This window comes from Ranitomeya variabilis, chromosome 4 (genome assembly GCF_051348905.1).
Source record: "Ranitomeya variabilis isolate aRanVar5 chromosome 4, aRanVar5.hap1, whole genome shotgun sequence".
NCBI classification, from domain to species: Eukaryota; Metazoa; Chordata; class Amphibia; order Anura; family Dendrobatidae; genus Ranitomeya; species Ranitomeya variabilis.
Genome location: NC_135235.1, coordinates 287043116 through 287063977, shown reverse-complemented (window position 1 = coordinate 287063977; position 20862 = coordinate 287043116). Strand labels below are relative to the sequence as shown.

Sequence of the window (20862 nt, the reverse complement as noted above, 5' to 3'; positions counted from 1 at the left end):
ATACAATTTGTTAACTTAAGCAAGCAATTTCCTAAGAGTCTTTCAACAAGTTTCCGCCTCCCAATTTGAGAGCAGCATAATGAGCAGAGACCCTGATTCCAGTCTTGTATCACTTACTGGGCAGATTACGGTAGTTTTCATAAAATCACGAAAGGGGATTGCATCCACCCACCAAGCGGATGTCAGCAGGCAGAGGGGCGCTGCAGAAAAGGGACTTTGGGAATACCCATTTAGCCAGTGGTCCAGCTCCTTCATTTTATTGGATTAATAGGGGACCCAATAGTCAGACTGATCAGGAAGTGATAGCATACCCTAGGGACGTGCTTACCCTTTCTACTATAGGAAAAGACCTGTAAACATATAAAGGAAAGGTTTATCATGAGGAATGTGTATAAATAATTGTCACTTTCTTCAGCTAATAATATGAAAATTCATGCTTTTCTTTTTATTTTGACAAATGTATATTTTGTACTCTTGTGTCATCCCAGACAAATAAATAAATGCTTTTCGTCTTTGTAAAATGGAAGTGACAATAGTTTGCCCAGAGCAATACTAAGAACGGAGGGAGCGATGAAGTGTCACTGTTAGGTATTGTGCTTCACTGACCAAATTATGTAACCTCGTATACGCCGTACTCCATAGGACGTCCTTGTCTTGTGCTGTTCATGGTGGATTATAACTTTTCAATATCCTCTAGATGGATATTCAGCTGAAGACATTCTCTACAACTGGTCAGAAAACCAGAACCAGATCCATGGTCTAGATAAGCTGGAGCTTTCACAATTCACCATTACTGACTACAAATTCAGCAAAGAGGTGATGAACTTCAAATCAGGTAATAATCTAACAATGTGTGTATACTATGCAACAAATCAGCCCCATTAATGGCGGATCACACTATTGAACAACCCCAGCTAAATCAATTCAGGACGCAAATTAAATCAGGGTATACTCCCCTCTTACAGAGGGGCCATTCCAGTGATGTCGCTATTCCCAGAGAATGATATGACATTGTTGTGTCACTTGCACGCTGCAGCCAATGAGTGGCTGCAGCTCATCTATATTCAATGCTCATGGAATAGTAAATGCTACAGCAGGAGCGTGAGACAGCAATGTCATGTCATTCTCCGGAAATAGCAGTGCCATCATTGCTGGTGCAATAGGGGGGTACACACTGTTTTTATTTTAATTGGGGTCCTGAATTGATTAAGCTGGGGTTGAAAACCCCTTTAAATGGAACCTGTCTCCAAACTGCTATCATAGCTTTATGAGTACAGATTTCTCTATTCTAAGTTGGTGTTATATACGCGGCAGTACCTGCAGCGATGTACATGCCAATGAGGTAGGGCTAGTCCGACGGGGCGTCTCTCTCCCCCCAAATAGTCCTGCCTTGTGTTTTTTTTAATCATGCCTCTCTACGCTTGCATAATGGTCCTACCATGCAGGTAGGTATGCAGATTGTCAATCACACCCAGGGAGACGTGATTAGAAAATCTGAGGCTGGACTAGTCCGGGGAAAGATCCCTGGATGAAGCATTAATATGCGAAACGTACGTCGGGTGTGGTGGATGCTCAGACCTGTGGCTGCTACTCCCTGGAATCGATAGACATATTCTTTCACCTATTCCTGATCACCTTGACTACTTATATTCTGATGAAGGTCCCTAGTAGGACCGAAAACGTTTAACAACAACAATGAATGCACAATAAAAGGAACTTTATTCTCACAGAATATCTCTATCTGAGTGCCAAGTTTGTTTGACTGTGTATATTATGGGCTGTATACCCTACTTGGGCACCTCATCCTCTATTCTAAGGGTATGCGCACATGTTCAGTATTTTTCGCGGTTTTTTTGCGTTTTTTAGCTTATAAATACATATGCATCCTATCATTTAGAATGCATTCCGCAATTTTTGTGCACATGATGCCTTTTTTCCGCGAAAAAACGCATCGCGGTAAAAAAAAAGCAGCATGTTCATTAATTTTGCGGATTTTTTGCGTTTTTCCCACTATTTAATGCATTGGGAAAGCTCCGGGAAAAAAAAACGCAAAAAAAACGCGCACAAAACGCCAAAAAAATGCATGTGGATTTCTTGCAGAAATGTCCGGTTTTTGTAAGGAAATTTCTGCAAGAAATCCTGAACGTGTGCACATACCCTAAGAGTGCAGTACTATTTCTTGTACTGTAGTCCGGGGAAAGAAACTCCTTATCAGACTAGTCCCGCTTCATTTGAAAATGCAGTTCTACAGATTAAAAGTAATTTCTTCATGCACCACAGCATTAGTTTTGCATGTAAAACATCTTATTAGAATGGAAAAATCTGCTGCGTACCTGTATAGTAGCTGTTGGGTGATCGGAGGGGTGTCAGGTGTTGGACCCCCATGGATCTGCTATTGATGACCTATCTTGAAAATGAGTCATCAATATATTGTGCCTGGACCATATCCTAGCCATATCATATTCCCCAATATGCGAATATACTTGAAAATATTTTCTTTCCACTGTATACATTAATATTTTTTCTGATTCCAACATTTCTAGACCACACATTAACTCCTCTGAGCAAAGTAAATGAATGGAAGGATTCTAGCACATTGCTCATAAATTTCATTACAAGGGGAGGCTTTCTCTCGGTTATATATTTCGGTGGGTGAGATATATGTCTAATTTCTGGTGTCACTCTCTGAAATCAATATCCCAGCTGTTTATTATTCAGCAGATCAGCATCTAGCAGCCTTCATTAGATCAGCGGGGTGTCTTGTATGGAAGAGAATAACAAATCAACAACATTTTTCTGAGATAAATTTAAATAAAATTTATCTGCACAAGAAGAAAGCAATATTTTTCTACTGTATTTCAGCGGATGCAGCAAATTCTCCAGATATTTCCCTTTTTTTAATTTTCAGTAGTAATAATAATCCTTTGCAATTGTGCTGGGTCATTCACTAGAGCGGCCAGTAGACAGTAACTACTAAAAATATTTTTTACATTGTACTTTATAAGGTATATGAAAGAAAACATAAAAGGATGTACTTTATTATGATATTTAAAAGTAGGAAAAAATATTAATAAATTATTGTACCTTGTACCCAACTACAATATTATTATGCTGGCGAAGTGATGACAAAAATAAATCACAAGCCAAAGCATCATAAACATACAGGATAAATGCAAATAAATATCCATATGTTAGGGGGTAATTGTGATTTAAGTGATGGGGCTGGATATATACCCATAATAAAAGTCAATGGCTCACCCTACAAAAATCCCTATAAATCACCCTAGCTGACCGTGATTTATAATTCTTTAAGACATTCTTCTCTACAGGAATTTCTTTATTAGCGTTATCTAGGAACTCATACGACGGTGAGTGGGGGCGCCTTTCTTGCGTGTTTGTTTGGGGTGCCAACTTCTGCAGGCAGGTATGGTCATTTATAGAGATTTTTGGAGGATGAGCTTAATAACATTGTAGTTGGGTATGGTAATTTTTTTTTCTACTTTAAATGTCATAATGAAGTACATCCTTTTCATATGTTAAACAGTTCTTTCAAAAATCTCAGAAATAATAATTGTTTTGCTTACTTTATGAGGTATACTAACATTACCTTGTATTTTAGGCTTCAATATATAGCTGGTTTGTCATTGTGCAGAATTAAAAGAGCATTCAGGATTCGAAAAGTCATATACTCTAAGGCCAGTCTCACACGTCCAGATAATTCCGGTACCGGAAAAAATCGGTACCGGAGTTATCTGTGTCCGTGTGTCCGTGAGCTCACGTAGGCCATCCGTGTGGCACACGTGCGGCAGCTGTGTGCCGCCTGGGTACCACACGGACCGTGCAGGAGAGACAGCGCTAAAGTTTAGTGCTGTCCCCTGCATCGTGCTGAAGCCGCGATTCATACCTTCTGTGCAGCAGCGTTTGCTGTAAAGAAGATATGAATAATCCATTTTTTTAGTGGTATTTCGTGTTTAAAATAAAGCTCCATGTCCCCACCCCCCTCCCACCCCCTGTGCGCCCCCCCGCTGTTCTGAAAATACTCACCCGCCTCACTCGCAGTGTCCTGTCCTGGCCGCAGCTTCTCCTGTATGCGGTCACGTGGGGCCGCTCATTTACAGTAATGAATATGTGGCTCCACCCCTATGGGAGGTGGAGCCGCATATTCATGACTGTAATCGGCGGCCCCACGTGACCGCATATAGTAGAAGGTGCGGCCAGGACAGGAAGCAGCGACAGCCAACGAGGGAGCCGGGTGAGTATTTTCAGAACAGCGGGGGGGGCGCACAGGGGGTGGGGACATGGAGCTTTATTTTAAACACGAAATACCACTAAAAAAATGGATTATTCATATCTTCTTTACAGCAAACGCTGCTGCACAGAAGATATGAATCGCGGCTTCAGCACCATGTGGGGGGGACAGCGCTTACTGGAGCGCTGTCTCCTGCACGGCACACGGAGAACGTCCGTGTGCGGTACGTGTTTTACACGGACCCATTGACTTTAATGGGTCCGTGTAATACGTGCGCTCCCACGAACACTGACATGTCTCCGTGTTTGGCACACGGAGACACGGTCCGCAAAAAATCAATGACATCTGCACAGATGCATTGATTTTAATGTGTCTACGTGTGTCAGTGGCTCCGGTACGTGAGGAAACTGTCACCTCACGTACCGGAGCCACTGACGTGTGAAACCGGCCTAAAAGACATTTTCAGTTCATAGAGGGGTGTCTCATTAATAATCTCCTCGACCCTGTCTATCCTATGGTCTAAGTGAAAGATGGAGGTCTCAGGACTTAGACCCCAACCGATCAACAGGGCATTGAAGGGGCTGTAAGATAGCAAAATGTTTTCAAAGTGTAGTTGCACTTTAAATTTATAAAGATTGTCCAAATTTAGTTTATGGGTAACCATAGCTTGAAATTGAAGTCTTGCACAAGGAGAAGTCTTCTGAGTAGCTCCTTCTGGCTTCTCCCTGCCTGGCTTGGTTTGATCGACAGGTCTTTCCTTACTGGCTTGTAGGCGGAGACTTGTCAATCAAGTCAAGGCTAACTCTCTGTAATAAGGGGGACTGCCAGTGGTTGGGGAAGAATAAAAGTTCTAATAAGTTCCTTTTGATACCAGCAGAAAGAGATATCGTTGAATCACAAGGTCTATGAGCTGTAATTATTCTGTTTTTGGATGTACACATGGTTTAATATTTCCCATCAGGTGTTAAAGCGGCTTGTACCATCCTTGCTGCTTAGAAAATGAACCGATCACATACAAATAAACCAATACTTGAGCGTTCAGACTTGTCAGACTCAACAAATGTCGTGATTATTAAAAGCAGCAATGTTTGCTGGCTAATTCATGTATAAGACGGGCATGCTTTGCCGAAAATATTCTTCATGGGATGTAAAGGATTATTCCCCTTCATTAAAAGTTACCACCTGTCCAAATAAGGTGGACTGACTGCTCTTACCCCAACAATCCCAAGAACAAGGCACTGAAATTCTCCAGTCTTCATTTTTCTGCTTTTTTGTTCTCTATGGGATTGCTGGAGATTTTCCACTTGTCTAACCCCAACCAATCTGCACGCTATTGCCTATCCACAGGATACATTTTCATGATGGAAAATAACCCTATGAAGAAGACCCCATAAAATATTAATTCTGGATCGTCTTTTCTCATGCTGCGTTCACATTAGGAACATGCTTTATGTTAGTGCAGCGCCCCAGAGTCCTGGTCGTTGCAGTAACGTCGCTCTGCCGCTAAGGGGAGTCATGTTGCGTCTGATTGCACTGAGGGAGTTCACCTGACCAGGTATCACACACTACACTTGACACTCTGGCCACCAGGGGGGGTGGTTCTATCCAGTAGGCCACTCCTCACACTCTGGTAAAACTGGGGGTTGGACAGGAAGACAGAGAGAGAAGTAACTGCTAAGAGCTAGAGAGAGGACCTGTCAGGGATGGGATCCTGGCAGACTCCTAAGAGAACAACGCAACAAGTGAGCAACAAGAATACAGCAGAGAGGGGCGATAGGACAAGAAGGAGTCGTGCTGTAAGAGCGAGGCAACATCCTTCTGAGGCGCAAACAGTCGGTGGCCAGAACGCCGAGCAAGAGACTACAAGCATTACTTCAAACCACGGCCGGACAGCCAATTATAGGTTGGCTGTCTCACTTAAACACCTAAGCAGACAACGGAGGCAGCTGTGGGAGAGGGGCGACTCTAGGGTCCCGGAAGAACTCCAGGCCTACCCCGTCGTACGGGTGTGTCCTAACCATATCATCTGGGGGACGGAGAGAGAACGAACATCAGAGGCACACAGAATCAGTTGTGGGGACTGTCCCGGGGTGCTCAGCAGGGAAGGACTACAACACATAGGCACTAGCAGGTAGACACTGATTCTCACCTGTCAAGGGAACTCCTAATGTGCCTTTGGACCGGCCGGTCTCAGACAGCCCTGTTAACAGTGCTCTGGATTGACTATCTCGAAGCCTTCAGTAAAGAGATGAAGAGACTGCAACCTGGTGTCCTCGTTATTTACTGCGACCTGCACCGCACCACCACAACATCATCACCATCCACACCTTTCATTGGACGCCCCTCAGCAGGGTCACGGACCGGGTCTAGCCACCGTGACAACCCCAGAACAGAGACTCAGAGGCCCGGTACCGGATACCCCTCGGCCCTGCGGCAGTGGGGGCGCTCCATTATGGTAACAAGACTTGCCCCCACACACACATTTCATTTCACTACAATTTAACTTTTTCAGCAAGAAGAAATAGAGTCGTCTTCTAATTTTTTTGTGTCTCTCAAAATAGATTTACTAGCCCGCAAGAAATCAGGCCAGAGCCGAAAGTTTCATCTTTTTAACTCTTGATTTTCTCATTGTTGTGAATGGAAATATCGTTGGGCACATCTGAACAGCATTTGTTGTCTGAATATGGTGGTGGAAAAAATGGCAACATGCACTAGTTTGTTCTGTAAATTGGACGAGAATCACCCATTCAAGTCTCTGGGTGCGCAAAAGAAATGAAATGTGAGACGGAGCCACAGTGTAACATCTGATTTTTAAGGATACATTGAAATTGTAACATTAACATAGGAAACTGTAAATGGTCCTGTAAATGATTAATAGCTGCTAGTGAGAAAAACGGATCACAATTTTCTGGATGAAACGCTGAACGATTTTTTAGACTTTACGGGTAGATTCACACGAGCATATACATCGTACTATTGCTCTCCGATGCTTTATCAGATGGCAGTCGGACAAATGTTATTGTATGGGGCAGTGATGATCAACGTTTTTTTCTCATACCGATTCTCCATGAGAAAATAACCCACAGTATTCTGTGATTTGCAGCTCAAATCTGATCGCACTCACCCATTCAAAACTGTGAGTTCATGGAAAACATCGGACTGCACTCGTGTGACATTTCCACTGACACACAATGGAGAAGATGGAGAGATTTTGTTCTACATCTTCTTACCAGTGCTCTCATCCAAGAGAAATTGGATCAAACTAAACTGACACTCTAAATCAAACTTGGGTCAGAGTTTGATCAGAGTGTCATTACCATAATCAATCCGATTCTCTCGGAGGAGAGAGTATACGGCAGTGTGACTCCAAGGGGCCCTAAGGAGTTCACATGAGCATATGAAAAATCATCCAATTAGCACAATGTATTCCAGACTTACTAGCTGCCATCAGTGCAATGTACGAGGGGGCGAAAACTTCTGACAGCTCTTTTATATTTCAGCAGGTCAGTTTCCCAGACTGACTCTCCGTTTTCAGTTGAAAAGAAATCGAGGGATGTACATCATACAGTCCTACGTGCCATCCATCTTACTTGTGGCCATGTCATGGGTTTCATTTTGGATCAGTCAGTCTGCCGTCCCTGCACGAGTATCACTGGGTAACATTCATGTGTTATTTTCTATGGACCGGAAGTAACTTTAAAAAAAAAAAAAATTAGAGCAAGAGAAAATATTTTATATTTATATATTTTTTTAATTTAAATGTTTATTTCATTTGTGTTTATTATATCTTAATTACTGATGAGCGAGTGTGCTATCTGAGCATGCTCGGGTGCAAAATGAATGTACCGTATTTGGCATGCTCGAAAAAATATGTTCAAATCCCCATGGCTGCATGTCTTTAGGTTGTTCGAAAGGTGCAGAAATGGTGCAGAAATTCTGTAGCATCAAAAAAAGCTCACCTTGGGAATGTAGCATTAGGGTATGTTCACACAGTGCTTTTTTGCATCTTTTTTTTTCACTGCAGTATTAGCAGGAAAATCGCTGCATTTTTCGTGTATTTTTTATTAATTCAGTAGAATGGGTAAAAAAGAGGGAGCAAATCAATTCTTGCTGCATTTTTTTTAACAAAACACATGTCAGCTTAATAAACAAAAGGATAAAAACCTGAGATTTAAGAAATCTCATTTAGTTTGCTGCTACTGTAGAACACTGCATTTTTTTCCACATAAAAAAAATGCATGGAAAAAAAGGGCAAAAAGACTACAAACGCTAAGTAATTAATACCAATACATGTGCACTAGAGGATGTTACCCTTTTAACTATGTAGATTTTGATTTGGTATGTGTCAAAGTAAATGCCAAACAACAAATTTAGGTCAATATTTAATGCACATCCTCAAGTCCATACAGTGGGGAAAATAAGTATTTTATACACCAACCATTTTGCACGTTTTCCCACCCACAAAGAATGGAGAGGTCTGTAATTTTTATCGTAGATACACTTCAACTGTGAGAGACAGAATCTAAAAATAAAAACCAGAACATCACATTGTATGATTTTTACATAATTAAATTGCATTTTATTGCATGAAATAAGTATTTGATCACCGACCAGCCAGCAAGAATTCTGGCTCACACAGACCTGTTATTTTTTCTTTAACCCCTTCCTGACGTCGGACGGGATAGTACGTCCGACGTCAGGTCCCCTGCTTTGATGCAGGGCTCCGCGGTGAGCCCGCATCAAAGCCGGGACATGTCAGCTGTTTTATACAGCTGACATGTGCCCGCAATAGCGGCAGGTGAAATCGCGATTCACCCGCCGCTATTAACTAGTTAAATGCCAAATGTCAAACGCAGACAGCGGCATTTAACTACGCATCCGGCCTGGCGGCCGGAAATGACGTCATCGCCGACCCCCGTCACATGATCAGGGGTCGGCGATGCTTCAGTATTGTAACCATAGAGGTCCTTGAGACCTCTATGGTTACTGATCGCCGGTAGCTGTGAGCGCCACCCTGTGGTCGGCGCTCACAGCACACCTGATTTTCTGCTGCATAGCAGCGATCTGATGATCGCTGTTATGTAGCAGAGGCGATCGAGCTGTGCCTGCTTCTAGCCTCCCATGAAGGCTATTGATGCATGGCAAAAGTAAAAAAAAAAAGTGAAAAAAAGTGAAAAAAATAAAAAAAACATAAAAGTTTAAATCACCCCCCTTTCGCCCCAATCAAAATAAATCAATAAAAAAAATCAAACCTACACATATTTGGTATCGCCGCGTTCAGAATCGCCTGATCTATCAATAAAAAAAAAGCATTAACCTGATCGGTAAACGACGTAATGAGAAAAAAATCCGAAACGCCAGAATTACGTTTTTTTGGTCACCGTGACATTGCATTAAAATGCAATAACGGGCGATCAAAAGAACATATCTGCACCAAAATGGTATCATTAAAAATGCCAGCTCGGCACACAAAAAATAAGCCCTCAACCGACCCAAGATCATGAAAAATGGAGACGCTACAAGTATCGGAAAATGGCGCAATTTTTTTTTTTTTTTAGCAAAGTTTGGAATTTTTTTTCACCACTTAGGTAAAAAATAACCTAGTCATGTTAGGTGTCTATGAACTCGTAATGACCTGGAGAATCATAATGGCAGGTCAGTTCTAGCATTTAGTGAACCTAGCAAAAAAGCCAAGCAAAAAACAAGTGTGGGATTGCACTTTTTTTGCAATTTCACCGCACTTGGAATTTTTTTCCCGTTTTCTAGTACACGACATGGTAAAACCAATGATGTAGTTCAAAAGTACAACTCGTCCTGCAAAAAATAAGCCCTCACATGACCAAATTGACGGAAAAATAAAAAAGTTATGGCTCTGGGAAGGAGGGGAGTGAAAAACGAATACGGAAAAACGGAAAATCCCACGGTCATGAAGGGGTTAAGAAGCCTCCTACTCTGCACTCATTACCTGTATTAATTGCACCTGTTTGAACTTGTTACCTGTATAAGAGACACCTGTCCACACAATCAATCAAACTCCAACCTTTCCACCATGGCCAAGACCAAAGAGCTGTCTAAGGACACCAGGGACAAAATTGTAAACATGCACAAGGCTGGGATGGGCTACAGGACAAGATGCAAGCAGCTTGGTGAGAAGGCTGCAACTGTTGGCGCAAATATTCCTCACTGTATATAGAGACCCTTATATACCTGAGTAGATGCTGTATTTTGAGTATATAAAATAAGTAAAAAGCACAAATAATTTGGATCTTTTGTTTTCCTAGGAATAACCACTGTGCTTACAATGACAACTCTTATGGTCAGTGCAAGTTCTTCGCTTCCCAGAGCATCTGCAGTGAAAGCTCTAGATGTCTACTTCTTGATATGCTATTTCTTCGTCTTTGCAGCCCTTGTAGAATTTGCATTTGCTCACTATAATGCTGATTATATGAAGAAGCAAAATAAGTCAGTGGATCACAAGATAAAAGGCAAGGTAAGACAAAGGATAAGCTCTGATAATATACACTATATGTACAAAAGTACAATGCCTTGCGAAAGTATTCGACTCCCTGGAACTCTTCAACCTTTTCCCACATATCATGCTTCAAACATAAAGATACCAAATGTAAATTTTTGGTGAAGAATCAACAAGAAGTGGAACACAATTGTGAAGTTGAACGAAATGTATTGGTTATTTCAAATTTTTGTGGAAATTCGAAAACTGAAAAGTGGGGCGTGCAATATTATTCGGCCCCTTTACTTTCAGTGCAGCAAACTCACTCCAGAAGTTCATTGTGGATCTCTGAATGATCCAATATTGTCCTAAATGCCTAATGATGATAAATATAATCCACCTGTGTGTAATCAAGTCTCTGTATAAATGCACCTGCTTTGTGATAGTCTCAGGGTTCTGTTTGAAGCACAGAGAACGTCATGAAGACCAAGGAACACAACAGCCAGGTCCGTGATACTGTTGTGGAGAAGTTTAAAGCCGGATTTGGATGCAAAATGATTTCCAAAACTTTAAACATCCCAAGGAGCACTGTGCAAGTGATAATATTGAAATGGAAGGAGTATCATACCACTACAAATCTACCAAGACCCGGCCGTCCCTCTAAACTTTCATCTCAAACAAGGAGAAGACTGATCAGAGATGCAGCCAAGAGGCCCATGATTACTCTGGATGAACTGCAGAGATCTACAGCTGAGGTGGCACAGTCTGTCTATTGGACAACAATCAGTCATACACTGCACAAATCTGGCCTTTATAGAAGAGTGGCAAGAAGAAAGCCATTAATCAAAGATATCCATAAAAGTGTTGTATAAAGTTTGCAACAAGCCACCTGGGAGACACACCAAACATGTGGAAGAAGGTGCTCTGGTCAGAAGAAACCAAAATCGAACTTTTTTCAACAATGCCAAACGATATGTTTGGCGTAAAGGCAACACCGCTCATCACTGTGAACACACCATCCCCACTGTCAAACATGGTGGTGGCAGCATCATGGTTTGGGCTTGCTTTTCTTCAGCAGGGACAGGGAAGATGGTTAAAATTGATGGAAAGATGGATGGAGCCAAATACAGGACCATTCTTGAAGAAAACCTGTTGGAGTCTGCAAAAGACCTGAGACTGGGACTGAGATTTGTCTTCCAACAGGACAATGATCCCAAACATAAAGCCAAATCTACAATGGAATGGTTCACAAATAAACGTATCTTGGTGTTAGAATGGCCAAGTCAGAGTCCAGACCTCAATCCAATCGAAAATCTGTGGAAAGAGCTGAAAACTGCTGTTCACAAACGATCTCCATCAAACCTCACTGAGCTCGAGCTGTTTGCCGAGGAAGAATGGGCAAGAATTTCAGTCTCTCGATGTACAAAACTGATAGAGACATACCCCAAGCGACTTGCAGCTGTAATTGCAGCAAAAGGAGGCGCAACAAAGTATTAAGTTAAAGGGGCCGAATAATATTGCACGTCCCACTTTTCAGTTTTTGAATTTCCACAAAAATTTTAAATAACCAATAAATTTCGTTCAACTTCACAAATGTGTTCCACTTGTTGATTCTTCACCAAAAATTTACATTTGGTATCTTTATGTTTGAAGCATGATATGTGGGAAAAGATTGAAAAGTTCCAGGGAGCCGAATACTTTTGCAAGGCACTGTATGTTCCGCCTCCACATTGCACCCACAGGAGCTTTTCTGACCTCCCATTCTACATCCATAGACATTAATATTGGGTCAGTTCACCGTTTGCAGATATAACAGCTCCCGCTCTTCTGGGAAGGTTTTCTACAAGATTTTGGTGGTGTCTGTGGGTATTTTTGCCCTGTTATCCAGAAGACCATTTGTGAGGTCAGACACTGAAGTTGCATAGAGGCCGAATTCACAATCTCCATTTTAGTTCTTTCCAAAGGTGTTGGATGGGGCTGGGGTCCGTGCTCTGTGCAGCTGGTCATGTTCTTCCACCAGTCTCCCTATGGACCTTATGCACTGGGCACAGTCATGGAGAACAAAAAGGGTCTTCCCCAAACTATTGCCATAAAGGTGGAAACTACAATTGTCCAAAATGTGTTGAAGCTGAAGGTGAAATTAAAATTTCTTCTCACTGGTACTAGAGGGCCAATGCCGACCCTGAAAAACAAGCTCATTATATTATCCCTCCTCCACCAAACTGCGGGCACAATGCAGTCAGGCGAGTAATGGCCAAACCCAGATTCATCCATCAGATGCCAGATAGAGAAGTGAGACTGTCGTAGGGCAGACAATGGGTCTATAACCAAAAAGGACCAAGAATAAAGGAAAGAAAGGAGAATCAAGAGGAACGGGAGTAAATGGTGCTCTTTAGGCAAGCAAATAGAAGGGTCATTTGATAAAAAAAGATCACATACTCATCCACAGATCCCTCATGCTCCTCTGTGTCGCTGTCCTATGCTTGTGTCCTCTCTTTATCAGCTGTCAGTGACTTTGTGTTATATTTTTATTTTTACACCGCGCTGGACCAGTGTGTGAAATAAAAAAAATGGGGAGAAAAAACAAATATCTCTCCTGGTAAATACTGTTTTGAAATTAGCTTTTATATATCCAAATGTTATAGTTTGAAGGTCATTAGTGTAAGATTTGGTGTAGTATACACTTAATCTATCTAAAGCCTGAATATTACATTTAATACGTGGCATTAGCGCTGTGAATACAATATGTTTTATCACATAAAGTAATAGTAGTCATTGTGGTAATGCACTGTAATCTACAAACGGAAGATGCTCTTACTGATGTCACTTCGTGTGGCTGCATTCTTATTTCTGCAGAGATGTAAATAAGTTCATACTGACCGAGTATATATATGGGACTCTTTATTAAAGGAGTTCTCTGGTTTTCAGGAAATACAGCTTATTTGTTGCAATAAAAAAAAATTGTCATTGGTGCTATTTGGTCTGGTCGCTCAGAACACAGTGCTGTCTATGGGTGCATTTCGGAGGCATGGTCCAGGTAATAAGTACTAGGGCATCTGAAAAATTTGCCACAGACCAGCTCTTCCCAGCGCCTCTGTAGGTGTCTGACAGATCTGTTCTTATGTACACACGAGAGAGAGTCCTGTCAATCACCTGCTGTAGTGCTGGGAGGAGCCGGCCAAGGGAGGTGCCAGACAATATATTTGTGGCTGTTACAAATCCTTCTGTGCACCTGAACAGTTCTGACCGCTCTCCGCTCTTCCCCTCTCTTCTCCCAGTGATGGAGATAGCAGTAGAAAAGAGGCAGCGGGTGTTGCACACGTTCACAGCAGTGGACAGAGGGGAAAAGTATTTCAACGTGGGCAAAGAAAACAGTCCATAGAAAAGGAGAAAAGCACATGAAGAGGAAATGACAAGATACAAGCAATGCAAATATATGAGCTAATGAAAATCTCAGCACCCTGGATGTACACAGAACTCACATCCAGCCTATATTACAGTGAGAGGCACTCCCAAAAGAGAAAAATCTGAAGCTTGAACCAGGCTGCAAACTGCACATACAGGATCTGTAAATGAATGATAAGATGAACATTATAGAATGAAACTTAGTGCAATTTTATTAACTAAATGTACCCACTAATATATGGAAAATTCTTTTTTTTTTCACTTCAAAGTATCCAAAGCCTTTGCGTTGATTATTATTGAGTGCGACATCCCTCTTAATACTTGTAGCTATAGTGATATGATCATCCTTTGTTTCAGGTGACTCTTCAGGATGGAAAAGACGCCATTGTTTCATTCACATTTTCCATATTGGGAGTAAATTGGAAGCAATCCTATAAAGAGACAATCATTCCAAGCACAATGAGGGACCTCCCAGAAGTCAGAAGACGACATGAACACGGATGTGAACAGGCGCCTAAAAAAAAAAGGAGACTGAAAATGTATCTGAAGCCCATAGATGCTGATACAATCGATGTCTATTCTCGGGCACTTTTCCCAGCAACCTTTGCAGCAGTGAATATTATTTACTGGGCAGGTTATACGCATTAAATAATAAAATAGAGAAACATTCAACAACACAAACTAATCTTAATAGTAAATTGATATGGATTAAAGAGATAGTTATGTTATAGTTCATACTAGTCCTTCATGTATGTGACCGTTATGATATAACTAAGAATCTTGTACACTTTCTCCTTGTAGCATTATAATTAGTAAAGTTATTTAATGTGTGTCCCACTGTACAATTGTAAAAAAGCAGCATGCAGTATATCATAAAAATGTAATAAAGGACTATGTGATGTTACTTGTTGATTATTAACCCGTCCTGGTAATTTAGAAATCATAATTTAGTCCATCAACCCCATCTGAGAGCAGCATAATGTCGGGGTGGAGCCTCTGATTCTAGCGATGTGTCACTTACTGGGCTGCTTGCTGCACTGTTGATACAATCATAGTTTTTTCTGCTGTAGATCTAGCAGAGCTCTGAATGCTGAGCTGCATATTACCCTGCCCAAACCACTTATTGTCAGCTTTTTGCGCACACTGTGTATAGGAAGAAAGCTACCAATCAGTGGTGGGGGCGGGGTTACACAGGGCAGGAGGACTACAAGACACGAGACAACTAGTCCAGAAGTGATAATCTACTGCTGATAAAACACTGATTTTATTGAAACAACAAGACTTTGGTCAGCCAGTGACATGTCACTGGAATCAAAGAGTCTGTCCCTACGTCATGCTGCTCTCAGATTACATAGCAAAAATCTGCTGACAGATTCCCATCAAGCGGTTTGTCTCATCTTCTTCCTTCAGATTATCTTCCTTACATCTTCCTGCTTTGCACTCCTAAAGATGAACAGTTCGGATCAAGGGGCATGTTCACGTCACTGGTCCGGACTATGTGCTTTCCCAGACTGCTAATAGGGGTAGCGTCTAGTGATGAGCGAATATACTCGTTACTCGAGATTTCTCGAGCATGCTCGGGTGTCCTCCGAGTATTTTTTTAGTGTTTGGAGATTTAGTTTTTCTTGCCGCAGCTGAATGATTTACATCTGTTAGCCAGCATAAGTACATGTGGGGATTCCCTAGCAACCAGGCAACCCCCACATGTACTTATGCTGGCTAACAGATATAAATCATTCAGCTGCGGTAAGAAAAACTAAATCTCCGAGCACTAAAAAATACTCGGAGGACACACGAGCATGCTCGGGAAATCTCGAGTAACGAGTATATTCGCTCATCACTAGTAGTGTCGCTTCTGCAGCACAGAAGTGAAGGGAGAGTGAAACGGGCCAGATCCAGGGTCCTTGCCTAGGCGACCGGCTACTATGAGTAGGAAAAAAAGAGAAAAAAATCCTTTTCACCTTCCAAGAATTAAATACCTAAAATAGTTCATGCCACTTGCTGGTCTCAGCAAGCCAGTGTGTGCCATAATATAGTTAAGTTATATGGTTAGGAAAAAAGGAAGTTCCATCATTCGTCTTAAAAGATAAAAAAAAAAAAATCTGAATCAATTATTTTATGAGATGAAAATCCAATATAATTAAAAAAATCCAATTAAAACAAAAATAACATTATCATCCCACGCGTTTCATACCAATATCATTTTGATGGTTCTTAATTAAGGCTAAAGATATTTCAATATTTTTTTTTCTTTGAAGATGAGTGCTGGACCTTTGTTTTCTCATAACCGACTACTATGGGACTGGAGGATGGCTAGCATTCTAGGCAGTGAGATGTATAAAATTAATTCGTTTTTTCAGAACGAAGAGGATTTTTGATAAGAGTTCAAATGCAAAATTGCTTGTTTTTACAATTCTACCTATTAATGAGGATCAGGCAACCACTTTAAATGACACACGGTTCATGAAATGAAACACAACTGGAATTTTTTGGTTCTATTTTTTTAGAAATATATATTCATCTCTTTTTGGAAGCGGGAAGGAGGGTAATGGGCTTGCAGTAATGTGCAAAAAGCCTTTATTAGGGTGTATTCTAACATCGCAGATTTCTTGCAGAAATTTGTACAACCGTAAATGAGCTTTACAGTAAGTAAATAGATTTCTGCAAGTGAACAGGACTGTCACAGAAAATTCTGCAATAAATCTGCCACAGGTAAATTTGTCCATATGTCAGCTAGGATCCAGGCTTTCTTACGCTCCCACAAGTCAGTAGTTAGCAGCACAAAACAGGCCAATAGATTTGTTTTTTAATAATGATGAGACTATGATGTGATCTTTAAAAAAGAAGGGAAAGATATCAGTTGTGTAGAAACAGCAGGGAAGAGTGTTGGATGAATGGTCAGGAAATAGGATGACTAATGCAGGTGGCAGGGCAATAAGAATAGAGAAACTAGATGTTCACTTCTTCTGTTACTGAGTCAAAATCGCAAAAAGCCTCTTCAGAAAGGAAGACGATGGGAACATTAGTGGCACCTATTACTGACACCTATTCACACTCCATTTGCAGATATGGGTTAGACTCTAAAGGTACCGTCACACTAAACGATATCGCTAGCGATCCGTGACGTTGCAGCGTCCTCGCTAGCGATATCGTTTAGTTTGACACGCAGCAGCGATCAGGATCCTGCTGTGATGACGCTGGTCGCTGAATAAAGTCCAGAACTTTATTTGGTCGTCCGATCGCTGTGTATCGTTGTGTTTGACACCAAAAGCAACGATACCAGCGATGTTTTACACTGGTAACCAGGGTAAACATCGGGTTACTAAGCGCAGGGCCGCGCTTAGTAACCCGATGTTTACCCTGGTTACCAGCGTAAAAGTAAAAAAAACAAACAGTACATACTCACCTGCGCGTCCCCCAGCCTCTGCTTCCTGACACTGACTGAGCTCCGGCCCTGAAGTGAAAGTGAAAGCACAGCGGTGACGTCACCGCTGTGCTGTTAGGGCCGGAGCTCAGTCAGTGTCAGGAAGCAGACGCTGGGGGACGCGCAGGTGAGCATGTACTGTTTGTTTTTTTTACTTTTACGCTGGTAACCAGGGTAAACATCGGGTTACTAAGCACGGCCCTGCGCTTAGCAACCCGATGTTTACCCTGGTTACCCGGGGACCTCGGCATCGTTGGTCGCTGGAGAGCGGTCTGTGTGACAGCTCTCCAGCGATCAAACAGCGACGCTGCAGCGATCAGCATCGTTGTCGCTATCGCTGCAGCGTCGCTTAATGTGACGGTACCTTTAGGCTGCCTATTAGAAGCCTCTCACCCAGCTCTCCTGCTTTGCACTGGTGGTGAGGGGTGAACACCTTGAAATATGTCTCCAAATTAAGTTTCCAGTTTGGCTTCTTATCCTAAGTCATGTGGCAAGGCCCTTTATAAGGTCTATAAAGACTTTTAGGATTGCTTATTCCAGTAGGTGGCACAAAAGTTCCAGTCCTCCCCCTCTCTGAAGAGGTTATTTGCATATTTAAATTCCCAGAGGAGCACTGCAAGGTCTATAAGTCTCCTTACACCAACATGGCACTCTCAAAACAGGAGATCCACCTGATCTGGAAGTGGTAGTGACCACCTTATCTCTTTGGCACCTGTGCAGCTGCATAGATTACACCAAAGGTTTGTCCATCCCAGGCAAGGTGGCAAGTATTCCCAAACATATTCATGATACCCAAGAGCACGGGTGAAAATTTCTTATAAGTGGTCAACTGAGCTCCATATAATGATGTGAATATCTACATCATACACTGACTTGCACTGTTGTTCTCAGCATTATCTAATTACTGCAAATGATTCTTTTAGGAAATCCTTATTGCTTTTATTGGCAAGTCTTCTTCAGCCTAGACTATTTCCACAACTATATCCCATATTACCATTTCCCCATGAAAGCCAACCAGTCCATTTAGACTGAAAGAGAGCTCTTTATTCTTGGCAAATGCAGGGTACACTTCAGGTCACAGGCCTTCTTAATAATGGCAGCATGCCCACTTAAGAGCCTTTTCTTCGGTGTTAGCATCGATGCGCACGTGTGGCTTTGCTAATTACTTGCAATTATGCTTTTATCCTGCATTAACAAACAATATTGAAAACTTTCCTTCATTTATAATTTAATTTTCATTTAGGATTTTTCAAGGGTAATGTACTTTGTGTGAACCAGCACAATGGCGCCTAAGTGATTGAAAAGTGTACATTGGCTGAAACAAAAGGGGAGATACAGGAAAATGCTAGCTCTCTATTTCAACGTGCATTGTTAGAGACTCACACAAATCGTATGTCCTGAGACAATTGTATCTTGCTTCTTACTTTGTCAGTCTATCCTAGCTTACGCTTATAGACCGCAAACCATAATTTGTAAGAATGATGACGATTCTTTTTACATAAAAAAATGGACTGAAAAGTTATCACACTTGGACAATCTTATACCTTTATTCTTAGGCTCTGTTCACATTTCCAATAAGTATTTTTGGCTTTGGATCCATTTTGGGATAATAAAAGCAGAATTCAAATTTTACAGTACATGACCGATTAAACAGTCACACCCCTCTGTCTATGCTGTACTCTCTTGACTTTTGACCATGGACTTCTCGACTACTTACGGCTTATCTATGAATAGTGACAAGAATCACCGATTCGCCGTGATGCACTCAATACCGGAAATAATATCCCTGCTGACTGGTATTCTTTTGAGTTTTGGGAATATGGTAAAATGCTTCAAATTCTAAAAGATAGGGTATACAAATAAATTTGATTTGTTGCCAAATGCCTGTGTGTCCTGTAAAAATCGCGAATTGAAGTAGACTCAAGGCTCTTATTTACGTGATAGAACAGGAGAATGATTTTTCGCCTGACAGCTATCTTTACTATAGACATGGCTCAGTAAAGGGCTCTTTTGCACTCTATGAGAGAGCCGCTGTCAGAGTCCTCCGGCAATGGCTTATCTCCCTGCAAAATATAAAGATCGGTCATTGAGATCCCAACTGTCGTATCCTTGTCACCCCTGACATACTCTGTTGATATCGGCGGGTTCAGCCAACTTTAATCTAATGTGTATGGGGCCTTTCAGGGCAAGAATCACCTATAATATCTTTTAATAATTATTAATTAAACTAGGCGATGATAATGAGACTAATGAAAAGTGATCTTTCTAGAAGAAGAAGGTTAAGCCTATTTTTTAAAAAAATCACCTATAGAAAGGACAATTAAAAAAAGTGAAAAATTCTGTCTGGCTAGAAAGGTTTGAATGTCATGAAAAAGACTGTGTGAACCTTACACACAGAAAACGGACTGCCCCATAGTTATCCATTGTTATCCGTTGTTGATATCATGGACATTTCAAGGGCTAATCTAAATGATTCAATGTAAGCAAAAGTCTTGATGAATCAGCAGAACAACGTGGGCTGATGGCCCATGTAAATGTACCAAGATTATTCCATGGTACTTGTGCATTCTGTAGTAATAGAACTTCATTGATTTATTGCGTAGTCATTGCTTTTGTATAAAATTGCTATTACTAGACTTTCTTATGAGCATTCATATAACCAAGACCAAAGCATGTGAACCATAAGTGAATATTGATCAGTAGGTAGACCCGGTATACACATAATCTAATGTGACTAAAGGGATCAACTCAGTGCTGCAGAAATAATATAAATTATGCGATGTATTAAAACCCCGACTTGGGGTTGTAATTACTTCTTAGCTTTAAAGTAGCAGAAGTCAGGTGATGTCTCCTGATTAATAAGAAGGTTGTTTATTATAGAATAGAATCATAGAATCCTAGAATGTTAGCATTGGAAGGAATCTCCAGGGTCATTGTGTCCAACCCTCTTCTCAATGCAGGATTCACCAAAACATCTCAGACAGATGTATGTCCGGTGTTGTGAATTCCGCTCTTGGGCTCCCTCCGGTGGTTGTAAGTGGCATTTTTGTGAATTCTGTTCTTGGGCTCCCTCCTGTGGTTTTGAGTGGCATGGCTGCTTCTGGGATTTAGCATCAGCAGCTGTTTTCACTGATCGTCTTTCTGGCTCGGCTATATTAGTCTGGCCTGTTCTCTCATTCAATGCCAGTTGCCAATTGTTGAGCTTGGAGTCATGGCTCTCTGAGGATTTCCCTGCCACTCTGACCATTTCAGCAAAGCTAAGTCCTTGCTTGTCTTTTTGCAGTTCACTTGTTGTGGACTTGTTGTTTGGCATTTTCTATGTTTTGCTCATTT

General features: G+C 41.4%; 1 protein-coding gene across 3 annotated transcripts in view; it reads left to right on the top strand.

Moving 5' to 3' along the window:
* GABRD (gamma-aminobutyric acid type A receptor subunit delta) overlaps window positions 1-15009 on the top strand; it is a 38416-nt gene extending 23407 nt beyond the window's left edge. For 2 of the 3 annotated variants that reach the window (XM_077250114.1, XM_077250112.1), the window contains 4 exons: window positions 698-835; window positions 7750-7905; window positions 10531-10739; window positions 14463-15009. In XM_077250114.1, coding sequence (XP_077106229.1) covers window positions 698-835; window positions 7750-7905; window positions 10531-10739; window positions 14463-14753 — 794 coding nt within the window. In that variant the 3' untranslated portion in view covers window positions 14754-15009. The remainder of the gene's footprint in view (window positions 1-697; window positions 836-7749; window positions 7906-10530; window positions 10740-14462) is intronic. The other variant, XM_077250113.1, reaches the window with a different exon arrangement.
* The last annotated feature ends 5853 nt before the right edge of the window (window positions 15010-20862 follow it).